At 65.9% G+C, this 15918-nt stretch overlaps 4 protein-coding genes across 4 annotated transcripts in view; 3 read left to right on the plus strand and 1 right to left on the minus strand.

The window, feature by feature from the left end:
• Positions 1–5983: 5983 nt before the first annotated feature.
• Positions 5984–6536, minus strand: EMIHUDRAFT_242957 (hypothetical protein; the record flags this gene model as incomplete). Its single annotated transcript, XM_005771708.1, has 2 exons — positions 5984–6074; positions 6145–6536. 2 exons carry the CDS (start codon positions 6534–6536, stop codon positions 5984–5986), a joined length of 483 nt encoding a protein of 160 aa, XP_005771765.1.
• A 1193-nt stretch (positions 6537–7729) lies between these two features.
• Positions 7730–8888, plus strand: EMIHUDRAFT_242958 (hypothetical protein; the record flags this gene model as incomplete). The annotated part of the gene is made up of 2 exons (XM_005771709.1): positions 7730–8002; positions 8880–8888. The coding sequence occupies 2 exons, from the start codon at positions 7730–7732 to the stop codon at positions 8886–8888; spliced, it is 282 nt and encodes a 93-aa protein (XP_005771766.1).
• Positions 8889–9694: 806 nt separating this feature from the next.
• Positions 9695–11515, plus strand: EMIHUDRAFT_369509 (hypothetical protein). Its single transcript, XM_005771710.1, has 4 exons — positions 9695–9873; positions 9950–10191; positions 10275–10472; positions 10654–11515. The coding sequence occupies exons 1-4, from the start codon at positions 9821–9823 to the stop codon at positions 11385–11387; spliced, it is 1227 nt and encodes a 408-aa protein (XP_005771767.1). The 5' UTR covers positions 9695–9820; the 3' UTR covers positions 11388–11515.
• Positions 11516–13629: 2114 nt separating this feature from the next.
• Positions 13630–15918, plus strand: part of EMIHUDRAFT_118009 (hypothetical protein) — a gene marked incomplete at both ends in the record, with an annotated part of 2719 nt that continues 430 nt past the window's right edge. Inside the window, 4 exons of the mRNA XM_005771711.1 lie at positions 13630–14340; positions 14630–14796; positions 15003–15633; positions 15737–15808. Of these exons, the coding sequence (XP_005771768.1) occupies positions 13630–14340; positions 14630–14796; positions 15003–15633; positions 15737–15808 (1581 nt within the window). The remainder of the gene's footprint in view (positions 14341–14629; positions 14797–15002; positions 15634–15736; positions 15809–15918) is intronic.

Raw genomic sequence — 15918 nt, forward strand, 5'->3', positions numbered from 1 at the left:
CGCGTGCCTCATCCCGGTCTCATGGGCTCGCCTGCCTCGATCGGCACGCCTGTGGGCGACGCCGTGGACGAGCCCTCGAACATGGGCGTGATGGTCGAGTCCGTCACCGCACTACCCCTCGAGCTGTCCACCGGGCCGGCGACTGGCTCAGGTGGCGGAGCAGAGTACGCCATCGAGGAGGACCCGCTCCAGCCGATCTACCGCAAGGTCGCGGGCGACATGTTCCGCGCGGTGAATGACATCGACGTGCCCAAGACGGTCCCGCTCGTCCTCTCGTACACGTGCATCATGCTCGCCATGTACGTGGCGCGCATGGACGCGATGCAGGCACACGCGCTTGTCGGGCATGTCAAGGTCGTCGACGCGTACGACACGACCGCCGGTGTGAACATGCCGGGATCGTATGCCGCTGGCGTCGACTCCAAGGCGGGCATGAACATGTTCCCGACGCCCGACTACTTCCCTCACGGGTGGCGCGAGCCCGAGAAGCCCATCTACATCCGCTGCGCAAACAACGACTACCTCAAGGCGAAGGGCGTCGGCACCGCGTACGCCTTCGCGCTGGCTGACCCGACCAAGCCGCAGGACACCAAGGTTGTGAACACCGAGTGGGTGAACGCGCTGTACGCGCCCGGACTCGCCATGCCTCTCGTCAGCGTCAAGGAGTGCAAGGCGCAGAACATCGTGGTCCGCTTCGACCTCTGCCCACCACGCTTCAACTACCCCTCCGGGCAGACCATCTACTTCGGGGAGGACTTCAACATCCACCTGATGCCGCTCGGCGCATCCGTCGGCGCCAACGCCGCCAAGGCCATCGTGCGCGGCAAGCCGGGGCGGCGCCCGACGGATGGCACCTTCTGGCGGCACGCCCTGTGCATCTCCGGCGACGCGCTAAAGGACCTCAGCAAGATCGCGGACGGCGTGCCAGACCTCTCCAAGATGGACCGCAACGAGGGCCTCGACGACGCCGCGCTGCAGGCGAACGCCAAGTACCACGCGCGGCGCAGCACCGGCCGGCCACTGGCCACTCGCTTCGGGGGCTCGTCGCACTACGACCTCTGGTCGCCCAAGGGTGTGGTAGGCGTCGATGGGCACTGCTACGCACTCATGGTCGTCGACGAGCACACCAGCACCATCACGCCGTACATCCTGCAGACCAAGGGCCAGACGCCTGCCTACCTGCGCAAGTACTTCGCCGAGAACGAGGGAAAGGACGGCCACACGTTCCGCGGAGGAGTTGCGTTCTGCGACAACGAGGTCGTCCTCAACTCCAGCGCCGTGCGCGAGCTCTGCCTCAAGTACGGCATCACCCTCCGCAACAGCTGCCCCTACGAGCCGTGGCAGAATGGGGCGTGCGAGCGTGCGAACGCTACCTGCGGCAGGATCGTGCGGGAGATGATGGCACGCGCAGGGGGGCATGGCGCCGCCCAGCTCTACCAGTACTGGGGCTACGCCTGGGTGTACGCGGCCACCATCGCCAACGCCACCTTCGCCGTGCGCGACACCGGCAAGTCAGCGTACGAGCTCAAGACCGGGCAGCGCCCCAAGATGAACATGTTCTACCCGTGGGCGTGCAAGATGATCGTCAAGTCGCCCTCCCACCTTGTGGCGAACGGTGTCTCACCCACGGGCGAGATGGCGGCCTTCCTCGGCATCTCGCGCACTTCGCCCGGCTGGAAGTACGTCATCACCGAGGGTCCGCGCAAGGGGCACATCGGCACCACCACGCAGGCGACATTCTGCGTCAACGAGCTCTGGAACGGCATCGAGTACCGTGCTCCTACCTCCGACCTCACCCCGACGGACATCGAGGGCGCGTGGCCGGAGCCTGTGACCGCGGACGAGACGCCCGACGAGTCGGACAAGGCTACGCTCGACAACAACGTGACCCGCGGCGACTCCGTCTTCCTCCCCACCACCGACAACCACGCCGGGGGGCTGACCCTCGACGAGGAGGTGGTGATCATGCCAGACCCGGCCAACGACGGCAACGTCAACCCGCCCGCAGCGGGTGCGCCTGCGCCGCGCACCACCCGCAGCCGCGGCGGCGTCTCGACGGGCGAGTACAACAACATGCTCAACGCCCGCCTCGCCGCCAATGCCACGCCCTTCGGCATCTGGGCGGCTGCGGCGGCCGCATCCCCATCGTCGTCGGTCTACCGCAACACCACGGACCAGTGCGTCGCGTACATGTCGAGCGTGGACGGCCAGATCATGCCCATGCCGGACAACATCGTGCCCAAGCACTACAAGGACATCGCCAACATCCGCGACCCCAAGCTGCGCGACGCGTGGTACAAGGCGTATGACACCGAGTTCCTCGGCCTCATCCAGAACGGCACGCTCAAGCCCATGCGCCGCCCCGCCAAGGTGCGCGTCCTCCCGCTGAAGGAGATCGCCTCCCGGAAGTCCGACGGCCGGTGCAAGTGGCGCGGCTGTGTCATGGGCAACCTGATGCGGCCCGGCGTCGACTTCACCAAGACCTTCGCGAGCGTCGTCCGCTACGGCACGACCCGCACCGTGCTCAACGTGGCCGCGCAGGAGGACATGGAACTCATCACGTGCGACCAGCCCATGGCGTACACCTGGGCGGAGCGCGGGGAGGGCGAGACCTGGTACTGCGAGATGCCGAAGGGGCTCAAGGGCAAGCCCGAGTACTGCTACATCGACCCCATCACCGGCGAGGAGAAGGACATGGTGTGCGAGGTCGGCAACCTCTACGGCGCACCATCCGCAGGTAACGCTTGGTGGAACCACGTCAAGTCCATCAACAAGGCGTTTCCTGGGCTCGTTCAGTCCGAGGCGGACCCGAGCTGCTTCGTCCTCACCCGCAACAGCACGAAACTCATCGTCGTCATCTACGTGGACGACTTCGGCATCTTCCACTCCGGGACCACCGCTGGCAGGGCGCTCGCGCACGAGTACATCGAGCACTTCAACAAGCACGTCGGCAAGCCGCTCAAGGTCCACGAGGGAAAGGTGCACGAGTTCCTCGGGCTCAACATCACCAAGACGCAGACCGGTTTCAAGCTGTCTGCCAGCAAGTACATCGACACGCTGCGCGCGCGCTTCTTCCCGTCAGGCGTCACGCACGCGGGCTACAAGGTGCCCGCGGACAAGGACCTCCCGTCCATCGTCATCAGCGCAGCCGAGAAGAAGACCGCGCCCGACCCGCAGCTCCTCCAGCGCTGCCAGTGCCTCATCGGCAGCCTCATGTTCGCCACCAACGCGCGCCCCGACATCCAGTACACCGTCTCGCAGCTGGCGCGCTGCATGGCTTGGCCCGACGCGAACATCGAGGCCGCCGCCGAGCGCTGCCTCATCTACCTCATCGGCACGCAGGACCTCGGCCTCCACTACGAGCGCGTTGCCGACCCCAAGCTCTTCGGCTGCTCCGACGCGAACTGGTGCACCCGCCAGAGCACCTCCGGCTGCGCCTTCAAGATCGGCACCGCGATCGTCTCGTACTTCTCCAAGAAGCAGGGTCACATCTCCCTCTCGACATTCGAGGCCGAGATCTCTGCCGGCACGCTGGCGGCTTGCGAGGCGGTCCACCTGCGCTCGCTCCTCGCGTCGCTCGGCTACAAGCCCAAGGGCCCGACCATCATCAAGATCGACAACACGGCCGCGCTGCGCGTCGCCGAGGACCCGGTCATGCACGACAAGACGAAGCACATCCTGCGCAAGGAGCTCAAGATTCGCGAGCTCGTCGAGTCCGGGGAGGTCAAGGTCGAGTACGTCGAGAGCCTCAAGAACTTCGCCGACTTCTTCACCAAGCCGCTCCCGCGCAAGGAGTTCGAGTCGTTCCGCAAGGAGATCATGAACGACACCGCCTAGGACGGCACAGAGGGGAAACGCCGACTTCCCCTTCATCAAATGTAGTCGACAACCGGCAGTATGGGCGCTCCTGGAGCTCCCCGAGTCACTTGTATGTTCGTCCTCCACCCTTGAGGAGGCTGCGCAATTGTGCGCGCGACAGTAGGAGATGTAGGAGTCGTCTAGCTTCTTCAGATCCTCAGCCTCGCTACCCGATGCGAGGATGGGGGGCTGTTGAAGACCGACGACCGCGCAGCCGTCTAGTCTACGGCCACACACACACACATAGTGTCCTTACCACCCCTGGACTGCATCTGCGCAGTTTCGTACCGCTGCGGCGCGGTTTTGCAAAAACCGTTCTGCAGCGGCGCGGTTTTGCCCTTCACCCGCAGCCTGGATTGATAGTCATTGTGGGTGTGGGGGCCGCGGGCCAGGACTTTTGTTTGAACAAAGTTTTGACAGTACATTTCTGTCGGGCCTTGGAACAGCTTGTGAGTGGTCACTGAAGACCTTCACACATCGAGCACTTCAACAAGCACGTCGGTCTTCAACAGGGCATCCTCGACCAAGACAACGCGGACCGCGCCAACGAGGCCAAGGCGGCTGCGCAGGCGGCGTTCGAGGCGGAGATTGCCTCGCAAGGCGTGCTCAAGGAGAAGCTCGCGGCCGCCGAGTCCCAGGTCGCCGCTCTCCAGGCGCAGATCAAGTCCGACAAGGGCGGCGGGGACCGCGGCGGCCGCGCAGCCGCTGGGCGCAAGCCGTGCCCCCACTGCAATGGGTTGCACGGTGGCAGGTGTACGCCATGGGCTGGTCGCACGTGATGAGCTCCATGTCCTCCTGCGCGGCCACGTTGAGCACGGTGCGGGTCGTGCCATAGCGGACGACGCTCGCGAAGGTCTTGGTGAAGTCGACGCCGGGCCGCATCAGGTGGCCCATGACACAGCCGCGCCACTTGCACCGAGATCCGGGGGGACCGATTTGCACTTGCCAAGGGACCAATTGCTAAACACCCGGGCGGGGGGGGGAGGGGGTACAGGGGGCCGCCCCACAGACCCGTTGCCACGCGCACCAGGTGAGAGGTTCCGCCAAACGCGCACGTTCGGCACAGCAGATACATCACACTGGCGGGATGCAAGAGTACACTCAACACCTACCCGACAGTACATTCCATGCCAGAACATTCATGGAGGACCGATTCTCGGCAAGTTTGGCAGGGCGGGCAGCTGTGAAGGATCGATTGCTGTACAACGAGGGACCAATTCCGTGAGGGCTGGGTACCGATTAGGCCGGTTGAGGGCCAGATCCATTGCTTGGAGCACTTGGAGTGCTGTTTACTTGCCTTAAAATAAGTACCCGACGGTAGCACCGCGGCTAACCTTCGGCTCCCGCTCAGAGGCTCGCCGCGCCCGTGCGGCGCGCCGAGGCGGCGCCGAGGCCGGCGCCTTGCACCCGGCCCGCGGCCGGCACCGCCTCGCCCCACAACTGACCGCCCTGCGGCCCCTGCGCAGGTGTACCACAGGCGACGCCGGGTGTGGGCTGCTCCCTTGACCCGTCACCCGCCGCGCCCTCGCCCGGCCGCCTCACCGCTCACTCGGCTGCTCGCCGCCGCCGCCGCGCGTCCCGCGCCGCCACGCTTGCCCTCCTTTGCCTGACGCGCGCGCTCTGCAGCGGCGCAGAGCGCGCGTCCCTGGCACAGACGGAGCAGCGGCCGCGCCAGCGGTCGCTGCTCCGCCCCCCCGTCGCGCGCGCCGCGCGCGCGCTGCCGCCGCCGCCGCCGCCGCCGCCCCCTCCTCGCCGTCTTCCCCACCCTACCCTCTGTTGCGCGCGCCGCGCAGCCGCGCTGCGCGCCCCCGCCCCCGCCCCCGCCCCCGCTCCCAAGCGCCCCTTCCCCGGTAGGTGTGCGTAGAAAGTAGAACCAATCGAGAGGTGGCAGAAGCCGCCGTGTGTGACACATATTGCGGCACGTGAGAGTGAGACAGAGCCCCGGCAGCGGCCAGCGCGCGCGCGCAGCGGCCAGCGCAACAGGCGTTTCAAACAGCAAACGGGACGGCCTGCGCAGCCTCTAACTATTTTCGGACGTGTTGACGAGCAAGGGGCGCCCATCCGACATCGCAGCTCTGGTTCTACATCTCCAAGATGGAAAGTCGTGCCGACACGCATATCGTCTTTACGATATTATGATGTCGCCTCTCCTGCACGTGTTGCTCGCATCCATCTTCTTGTGTTGCGTGGGCGCGACGGCGCCTCCGCCTGAGCAGCTCGACGCAATTGCTGAACTGGTAGCCGGCGTCTTTGCGTGGGTCGACGAGGCCAGGCACCACCGTGCACCACTTCGCGTTCACGCGCCCTGCGATCGTGCAAGCTCTGTCAATGTCGGCCAGCACGAGGTCCTGATGGTCCTTGCGGCCTGATGCAAACGTCGGCTTCGAGAAGTCGCAGTGGGCGACGAACACACCCATCTGCATGCCAAGCTTCTCCATCTTGGCGGCGAGGCGGCGTTGAGTCGCCTCGTCACGGCTGCCCATGTCATTGTCCTCCCATGCGCGGAAGCCATGCTCTGCAGCGAATTGCAGCTGGTCCTCCAGCGACTCGGCATGGTGTCGGAACATGCCGAAGTGCGGCGCGTAGAGCAGCTGGAACGGTTCGTTGCGCGGTGTCAGAGTTTGCGCGTTGGTGGCCGCCGCGAAGCCCGCGGCGCTCGCGCCAGAGAGGACGAGCATATAAGTTTTCGAGCGAGCCGACACAGCCAGACCCAAAGTAGGTGCCATCTCAGCGATCACGGAGACGTAATAAAAGCAATGTTGACGCAAAAGCAGTAAGGTGACGTATTACTTTTCTACCAGATTACACCGAGAACCATAGATAGCTGGCAGCTGGGCACCCAGCTGCGCATGAGCTGGCCAGCTTTGGGTGGCTGAGCTGGCCTGCCTGCTGGCCGGCGGGGAGCTGGCCAGATCAGCTCGAATCAGCCGGTCAGATGAGGTCCAGGCTATCCCCGCGCGAGCAGCAGATCTGCTCGGAGATCGTCTCGGTGCCAGATCTGCTGGGCGCTTTGGGGCCGGCTGGCCGCTCAGAGGCGCGGACCTTCCTACATACAGCTTGTTCCCGTTCCTGCAACGGGAACATCAATCACGGTATACATCGAGAGCGCTGGTGGCTGCCTAATCCGGCATCGCCCTTATGGCCACAATGGGCGGCACCGTCATGCTCTCTGTCGGCAAAGGATGACGACGTGCGCGGGGGTCGGCACGCGAGCCCGCTCTGCCGTACCATGGCGAGCATGGACAACCCACAGGACAGCCGGTACCAGCGCATAGCCGTGATCGACGCGTCGGCCATCGGCGCCGGCAGCAGTGGCACCGGTGCCGCCATCGCCACCGCCGCCGCCGCCGCCGCCGCCACCGCCGCCGGTGCCGCGCCGCCGTGCCGCGTGCTGCAGACGCTGCACACCGACCCGGCGGTGTACGCGGGGCCGCACCTCCTCGGCGTCGACGAGCGCACCGGCGACGCGGCGCTCGTGGCCAAGTCGACGAGTGCTGCGCTTCAAGTGCGTCGCGTAAGGGAAAATTTACGGGTCCCGGTTCCCGAGGCGAGCGCAGCGAGCCCCGAGTGTGTGTCTGTAGTGCATACAGACCCGACGCCGGACTTGGCTGCGCGAAATTCTGCCCGCGCCCCATAATACCGCCAGGAGTACCGCGCACCGCTCACTGCGGGGGTGGCGTCGTGGGGGGCGGGCGGGTCCTCCGCAGCGTCTCATACGTGCCCCAAGCAGCAGGACGGGCGCGCCCCCGACGGCGCGAGACTCGGCCACCGCGATTCTCTTTGGTGGATCTCGACGGCCTGGCACAAGAACCGAGCGAGCGAGCGGCGCACGCGGCGCGGGCACTAAGGCAGCCCCCACGTACACGGGGACATGGTTGAGCTGACAACGCAAGAGCGGCTGACATTGTCCATCGACAACGACACATCACCCGAAAAGTCCTTTGGCATGTCGATCAACGCGATGAGGCTTGTGTGCAATATTGTGCCTTCGGGCCTTGCCTACGAGGCTGGCGTGCGCATGGGTGACGTGCTCCTCGCTTTCAACGACCAGCAAGTCCAGAGCGAGGAGTTTCTTTTTGAGCAGATGCGTCACACGCTGCGCGCGCGCTTCTTCCCGTCAGGCGTCACGCACGCGGGCTACAAGGTGCCCGCGGACAAGGACCTCCCGTCCATCGTCATCAGCGCAGCCGAGAAGAAGACCGCGCCCGACCCGCAGCTCCTCCAGCGCTGCCAGTGCCTCATCGGCAGCCTCATGTTCGCCACCAACGCGCGCCCCGACATCCAGTACACCGTCTCGCAGCTGGCGCGTTGCATGGCTTGGCCCGACGCGAACATCGAGGCCGCCGCCGAGCGCTGCCTCATCTACCTCATCGGCACGCAGGACCTCGGCCTCCACTACGAGCGCGTCGCCGACCCCAAGCTCTTCGGCTGCTCCGACGCGAACTGGTGCACCCGCCAGAGCACCTCCGGCTGCGCCTTCAAGATCGGCACCGCGATCATCTCGTACTTCTCCAAGAAGCAGGGTCACATCTCCCTCTCGACGTTCGAGGCCGAGATCTCTGCCGGCACGCTGGCGGCTTGCGAGGCGGTCCACCTGCGCTCGCTCCTCGCGTCGCTCGGCTACAAGCCCAAGGGCCCGACCGTCATCAAGATCGACAACACGGCCGCGCTGCGCGTCGCCGAGGACCCGGTCATGCACGACAAGACGAAGCACATCCTGCGCAAGGAGCTCAAGATTCGCGAGCTCGTCGAGTCCGGGGAGGTCAAGGTCGAGTACGTCGAGAGCCTCAAGAACTTCGCCGACTTCTTCACCAAGCCGCTCCCGCGCAAGGAGTTCGAGTCGTTCCGCAAGGAGATCATGAACGACACCGCCTAGGGCGGCACAGAGGGGAAACGCCGACATCCCCTTCATCAAATGTAGTCGACAACCGGCAGTATGGGCGCTCCTGGAGCTCCCCGAGTCACTTGTATGTTCGTCCTCCGCCCTTGAGGAGGCTGCGCAATTGTGCGCGCGATAGTAGGAGATTTAGGAGTCGTCTAGCTTCTTCAGATCCTCAGCCTCGCTACCCGATGCGAGGATGGGGGGCTGTTGAAGACCGACGACCGCGCAGCCGTCTAGTCGACGGCCACACACACACACATAGTGTCCTTACCACTCAGGGACTGCACCTGCGCAGTTTCGTACCGCTGCGGCGCGGTTTTGCAAAAACCGTTCTGCAGCGGCGCGGTTTTGCCCTTCACCTGCAGCCGTAGATCAATAGTCAAGGTGGCCCACAGGGCGCGGGACAGGACACTTGTTTGTAAGTTTTGGCAGTCTATTTCTGTCAGTACTTTGGATACAGCTTGTGAGTGGTCACTGAAGACCTTCACAACTTGTGTTGCTTCGCCGTGGTCCGCAGGTTGCGGACCCACTCGGTGTGCTCCCGCTCGGAGCCCAGTTTGTAGGCCGGAATCACAAGCTTGTCCGTCGACGACATGTTGTCGTAATGTCCCGGGGATCGTTGCCCCGCCGCCACCAACTGTGCGGGGGAGTGTAAGGTGTCTATATGGGCTTCCAGTATCGGACCTTTTTTGTTTGTTTGTTCGGACCTTCAAGACATGCGCTTTTGGCCGGTGGCCTCCTCGGACACATCCGGTCAATCTTTCTTTGCCACACACCGGGATTGTCACCGAGATCATCCAAATTCAGCGCATCCGCCGGCCAGCCCCTCGGCGGCCGCCGGATAAAACAGAACAAGATTTTGAATTTTACAACAAAACTCCGTCGCACCGATTTTGAAAAAAACAAGCAAAACCGGCGACCGTGACAATCCTCCGCCGGCGCTTGTGTGGACTACGCCCGCGGAGCTTCAATCCACCCCGTCGGAGCCTCGCTGGAGCCATGCTGTCGTTCATCTCGCTCCCGGCGATGAGTTTCGCCTCTCACATAGAGCCGTGCCCCGACTGTGAGACATGCCCGCCCATGATGGTTCCGCCGCCGCCGCCGCCCAAGATCACAGACTTCTCGCAAGTCAAGTGCGCCTGCCGTGCTGTTCCCTTCCTCCCTGCGCTGACAGGTATATCGACCGAGCATCCATCCCCGCGCTGACAGGTTCATCGACGAGCTCGCTCGTCCGGACCATGTCAAGCCGCACTTTCTCGGTGTGGACCCGCTCGCCGGCGAGCCACGCCTCTCGTGCCGCGGCATCGAGGGCAAGAACTGCACCAAGGACGGCGACTTCCGCTCGACTCTCGGGCCGAAGCTCGCCGCGGAGTACACGGAATACACCCACCTCACCGTGCCAACGGGCACCGTCCACGGCCAACCCGGCTTCTACCACGGCGTCGCCTCAGGTCGCCCGCCTCGGTTGCCCCGCTGCCCCCACTCCTCGGCATCTCGGCTTGACGCCCCGCCTTTTGCCTCGTGCGTATCGCAGGCAGCCCAACGACTTCGGCTGTCGTCGTCTGGACTCGCTACACGCCAGCTTCGCCGACGGATGTTGTGCCGGTGACGCTGGTCATGGACAAGGCAGGTGCAAGCGCACTCAGCGCAGCCTCGCCAATCAAGATGACGGTGATGGCCGAGGCGAAGAACGACTGGGTGATCAAGATCGACGTGACGCACCTGCCAGCAGGCCCGGCCGCTCCCAGCCCTCCTCCCCGCCCGCCCCCCACTACGCGTGCGAAACCTTCTCCTACTCCCGCTACCGCACCCGTCAGCAGCCAGGCCCGCCGCTCCAGCCCTCCTCGCCGACTGCCTCCCGCTGCGCGCGAAGCCTTCTCTTCGACACTTCTCCCCCGCCCGGCCCACGGCAGGCACTGACTTCGTCTACGCCTTCATCGCCGACGGCAAGCAGTCGATGGTCGGCATGACCAAGACGGCCCCGGATGGCCCCACCGCAGAGATGCACTACGCGCTTTTCTCGTGCTCGCATTGGGCACAGGGCTACTTCCACCCTTACGACCACGGCTCCATCCTCGAGAAGCTCGACTGGTGGGTCCACGTTGGCGACTACATCTACGAGTACGGCGTCTCGACGGCGGACGACTTCTCCGACCGCATGTGGGGCTACAGCGCCCACCGCTGGCCGACCAAGGAGCGCATGGACCCGCCGTGGGAGATCGTGGAGCTCAACGACTACCGTCGCCGCTACGCCGTGTACCACACCGACCACGGGCTGCAGCAGCTCCGCGCCCGGGCGCCCATGATCGCGACGTGGGACGACCACGAGATCACCAACAACTGGTTCTTCCAGGGCGCCCAGAACCACCAGTCCACGTGCCCTGCGGACGCGACCGCGTGCGACGAGCACGAGGGTTCGTGGGTCGAGCGCGTCAACGCCGGCGCCATCGCTTACCTCGAGTGGCTGCCGATTCGCCGCGGCCCGGATGACCAGTCTGGCCTCATGAACACTGACATTAAGCAGGTCATCGAGTGGGGCGACCTCGCCACGATCGTCTCGGTCGACACTCGCGGCTATGCTCGCTCGGCGGACTACGTCGGCGGCTGGCAGAAGCCCTCCGCCTGCGCGGTGCGACTCTACCTCTAGAGAGTCGCGCTGGCCTATAATAGTTACTAGTACTTTCGAGCAGGAACGTGTTCTCTTTTTGAGAGAGAAGAGAGGAGAGAGAGCGGGGTAGAGATTTGTCAGAAATTCTCGTCGCGAGACGCCGCAAGTGAGCCGCAAGTCCCCACAAAATGCGAGCCATCGACAGGTCCAGAACACGTGCCAGAGCGTCTCCTCCCCGCCCCTCCTGCCGCCGCCAACGCCACCGCCGCCGTCCGCGTCGCCGACGTCCCCGCCACCGTCGTCCATCTCGCCGTCCCCTCCGCCGCCGTCGGCCTCGCCATCACCTCCGCTGGTTGAGGGAGCGTGCAACGCAACCGCGCAGTGCCAGTACTCGCCTCTCTGTCCTTCCGTTCCCTGCCAGCAGTTCCAGGACACGCGATGCGACGCCGCCTCATTCCATGGTCTGCTTCAAACCTGTCCGCAGTGCGACGCGACTCGCTCTCCACACTCCCTGAGCCTGACTCCCATCCACTCGCACTCCGCACACCGCAGTGACCAATGTCACGCTTTTGGTCGAAGGATAACCCCCCCCCCCGCCCCCCCCCGCCCCCCTGACGCGTCCACCCTCCGTCCAAAGCTCACGATGCCTACTAATATGTAATAAATACATACATAAGTTTACTGACGTACGCGTTTTTGTTGGCTTGAGCCGGCCGCGGGCCCCGGCCGCGCGCGGGCCGGCAATGGCATTTTATTGTGAGGATTGGGGTTTTGTGGTTCGGTCCGAACTCGGAACTGGAACAACCAACAACGCCTGTGACATACCCAACACAGGCAACGTCTCACGCCACATGCTATGAATCCGCTATGATCGCGGCGCGGACGAGGCGCCGCCCGCGCTCACGACCTCGCGCGTGACCCGCCTCCCCCCGTGCGTCGGGTGCGAGTACAGCGCGGCTTGCACGGCCGCGAGCGCGAGGGACCCATGCGAGGTGAGGGGTGGCGGGGCGACCACCGCCGCCACGCCGCCGCCCTCGCCCTCCCCGCCCGAGGACACTTCGCACTCTCTCCGCCGCTCGGCAACCTGCGCGGGCGAGGCGAAGGGCGCCGTCTGCAGGATCGTGTGGCGCAGCGGCTGGCTCTGCTCCTCGAGGTGCTGCTCGAGCCGGCGGCGGAGAGAGAGGTGCGCCTCGCCGCCCATGCGCGCGCGCGCCAGCGCCGAGTCCACGGGCGCCAGCGACGAATGCAGGATGACATGCTGCACGCCGGCGGCCGCAGCCGCGTCGATGACTCGCACGCTCTCCCCAAAGACGCGCTCGGTCAGCCGCGGCTCTGGCACGGAGACGACAGTGTCTCTGGCCGTCGCCTCGACGAGCGACGGGTGGATGTCGTCCATCAGCACGACGAGTGTAGTGTATCCTCGCAGCACGGCTGCAATCTCGCCCTCACTGCTCCCGAGGTCAGCGCTCACGCTGAGCGACGGGAATGACCGCTCGCACATGTCTCGCACAATACCCTCCTTCACGACGGAGCCGCACACGGCCCGGCGGCATAGGTTCGCCTCTTCCCCATCTCGGCAGAGGGCGCAGACCCTCAAGTTGGGCGCGTCGTCGCCGTTGCGGATCCCTCGCAGCAGGCCGAGGGCTGCCACGCCCGTAGGACCGGCGGCGTTTGCGATGGCGACGCTGCGGCTCCAGAGTCGGGCGTGAGAGCGCGAGACTAGGAGGAGGAGGAGCGTCCGCATCTTCAATACTTCAGGGCTGTGTGTGTTGCGAACACGGCGAACTGGTGCGCGGTGCCAAGAGGGTGTTGACGAAGAGAAAAAAGTTTGCCTTTCTTTGCCTCTTTTTTGGTGCCTGAAGGGTGCCAAGCAGCTCCTTCGCAGTCCATGAGCACAGCAGCCATTATCTGGGCTTCGCTGCTGCTCCCGCGTGCGGCGGCAGCCGTCGTGGCGCTGGGCTCCCGCGCCGCCCTCCGAGCCGCGCCGCGCATGGGCGTCGACCCTGAGACCAGGCTCTGGACGCCCGATGACATGGCGCTGGGCTCCCGCGCCGCCCTCCGAGCCGCGCCGCGCATGGGCATCGACCCTGAGACCAGGCTCTGGACGCCCGACGACATACTCTGGACTCCTCCCGAGAAGAGCGGCGAGAGGGCCGAGAAGTTCGGCCCACTGACAGGCAAGTACTGCGAGGACCTCGCCTCTGTCTTTCGTCGGAAGACGCGCACAGTCACCGCCGGTCCGGTCAAGTTCGGCTCGGAGCACCCTATTGTCCGCCAGACGATGGGCACGACGTCGACAAAGGACGTGAAGGGGACCGTCGACCAGATTATGCGGTGCGCCGACGTTGGCTTTGATCTGGTGCGCATCACGGTGGTGGGGATGAAGGAGGCCAACGCGTGCCACGAGATCCGCGACTCGCTCAACCGGAAGGGCTACGACATCCCGCTGTGCGCCGACATGCACTTCCAGCCAAAGGTCGCCATCAAGACGGCCGAGGCGGTCGAGAAGATTCGGATCAACCCGGGCAACTTTGCGGACGGCCGGAAGCAGGACGAGGACGAGGTGTCGTACGAGACGGACGAGGACTTCCTGCGCGACCGCGACTACATGGTCGAGGCCTTCACGCCGCTCATCGAGACGTGCAAGAAGTTTGACAGGGCGATGCGGATCGGCACTAACCACGGCTCGTTGTCGGCGCGCATCCTCTCCTTCTACGGCGACTCGCCGCGCGGGATGGTGGAGTCGGCGATCGAGTTCGCCGACATGTGCCGCGCCCTCGACTACCACAACTTTGTCTTCTCGATGAAGGCGTCCAACCCCGTCGTGATGATCCAGGGCTACCGGCTGCTGGCGGCAGAGATGTACCGTCTCGGCTGGGACTACCCGCTGCACCTGGGCGTGACCGAGGCGGGCGAGGGCGAGGACGGTCGCATGAAGTCCGCCATCGGCATCGGCACGCTGTTGGCCGACGGGCTGGGCGACACGATCCGCGTCTCCCTCACCGAGGACCCCGAGTACGAGTATGCGCCTTGCAACCGACTCGCCGAGCTCGCAGGCGACGCGGCGGGGCGGCGAGGGAGGGGCGGGGCGGGGCGGGGCGGGGGGTGGGGGGGCACCGCGTCCACGACGTAGCTGAGACGTGTGACCCGTAGGCACGCTGCTCGAGGGCGAGGCGCGCCAGGCGCAGCAGAGCGTGCCGGCGTACGAGGAAGCACGCGGCGAGGCAGGCGGCGCGCGCGAGACCTCGTCCATGTGACACGTCCACGACTCGCCCCGTTAGGATACGCGCGACGTGACCCTCTTCACGCGGCAGCGGGGCCGGCTGCCCGCCCAGCGGGAGGGCGACGTCCTCGACTACCGCGGGCTGCTCCACCGCGACGGCTCCGTCCTCAGCGCCCTCCCCCTCGCCGAGCTCTCGGCGCTCGGACAGATGGGCTCGTTCGGCCGGTGCGTATATACGCGCCAGCCACTCCAGTGCCTTTCTGCCTGCCCTGCACAACTCGCGCACGCCGCCACGCGCGCACCCACGCCCCACGGGCTACGGTCCACGACCCTGTCGAGCCCCCTGCATTCGCATGTCGACAAAGCGCGCGCCCGCGAGGTCGGCCCGCTCGATGCGCGCGCGCTGCAGACCGTGACTCGCTCCGCCAAAGGTCCGCGCTGTTCAAGTCGCTCGGCTGCAAGCTGCTCGAGGGCGCGGACGGCGAGGCGATCCCGCTCAAGGACGTCGCCACCTCGGACGCGCTGCTGCTGCGCGAGCCGCCGGCGCCCGACGACGAGTACTCGCGCGCCACGCTCGCCGCCCTCGCAAAGGGCGGGTTGCACTGCATCGTGCCCGCCGCCGCCCTCGCCGCCAACCCGCTGCCCGGCGCCGTCGCCCTGGTCGAGCTTGCGGACCTCGAGGCGAAGCTGCTGCTCCGCACCGGCGGAGGCGCCGACGGCGGCGCCGCGACCAGCGCACTCGGTGACGCCGTGCCTGTGGCCGGCTTTTGGCTTTGCGTGCCGGCCGACCTAGAGGTTCGGTTGTGCTGCCCCCCTGCAGGCGACTCGGGGAGGCTCGCCGTGACGGTGCGTGGCGACGAGTCGGACGAGCAGCTGGCGACGCTCTGCGCGCGCGAGGCGGAGGTGGATCTGCTGCTCGTCGAGACGCCGGAGCGCCTCTCGCGGCTGCACGCGTCGCGCCGCCTCTTCAACACGCTCAAGGAGAGGCGGGTCGACCTGCCCGTCGTCCACCACTTGCGCACGCCCGCCGTCGACTCGGCAGAGCTCGCACTCCGGCTAGGCGTGACACGGGCCCCGACACACGCAGACACAAGCGGCCCGCGCCGACACGCGCCGCGCCGGCCCTGCGCGCCCTCCCACCCCTCCACCTCCTGGCTCTGCGCAGGCATGCAGGCCGGATCGCTGCTGGGCGACGGGCTCGGCGACGGCATCCTCATCGAGGCGGAGCGCGAGGAGGGTGAGGCGGCGGCGGGCGGCGAGGCGGCGGGCGGCGGCTTCGACATTGCCTATTTGCGCGAGACGTCGTTCGCGCTGCTGCAGGGCTCGCGGATGCGCAACACAAAGACC

The sequence above is a fragment of the Emiliania huxleyi genome, assembly GCF_000372725.1.
Source record: "Emiliania huxleyi CCMP1516 unplaced genomic scaffold EMIHUscaffold_373, whole genome shotgun sequence".
Taxonomy (NCBI): Eukaryota; Haptophyta; order Isochrysidales; family Noelaerhabdaceae; genus Emiliania; species Emiliania huxleyi.

Coding starts and splice junctions, on each gene's coding strand:
- EMIHUDRAFT_369509 (XM_005771710.1), top strand. CDS start 9,821: ATGATGGTTCCGCCGCCGCCGCCGCCCAAGATCACAGACTTCTCGCAA. Junction 9,874..9,949: donor ACAGACTTCTCGCAAGTCAA/GTGCGCCTGCCG, acceptor CCGCGCTGACAG/GTTCATCGACGAGCTCGCTC. Junction 10,473..10,653: donor CGTGACGCACCTGCCAGCAG/GCCCGGCCGCTC, acceptor GGCCCACGGCAG/GCACTGACTTCGTCTACGCC.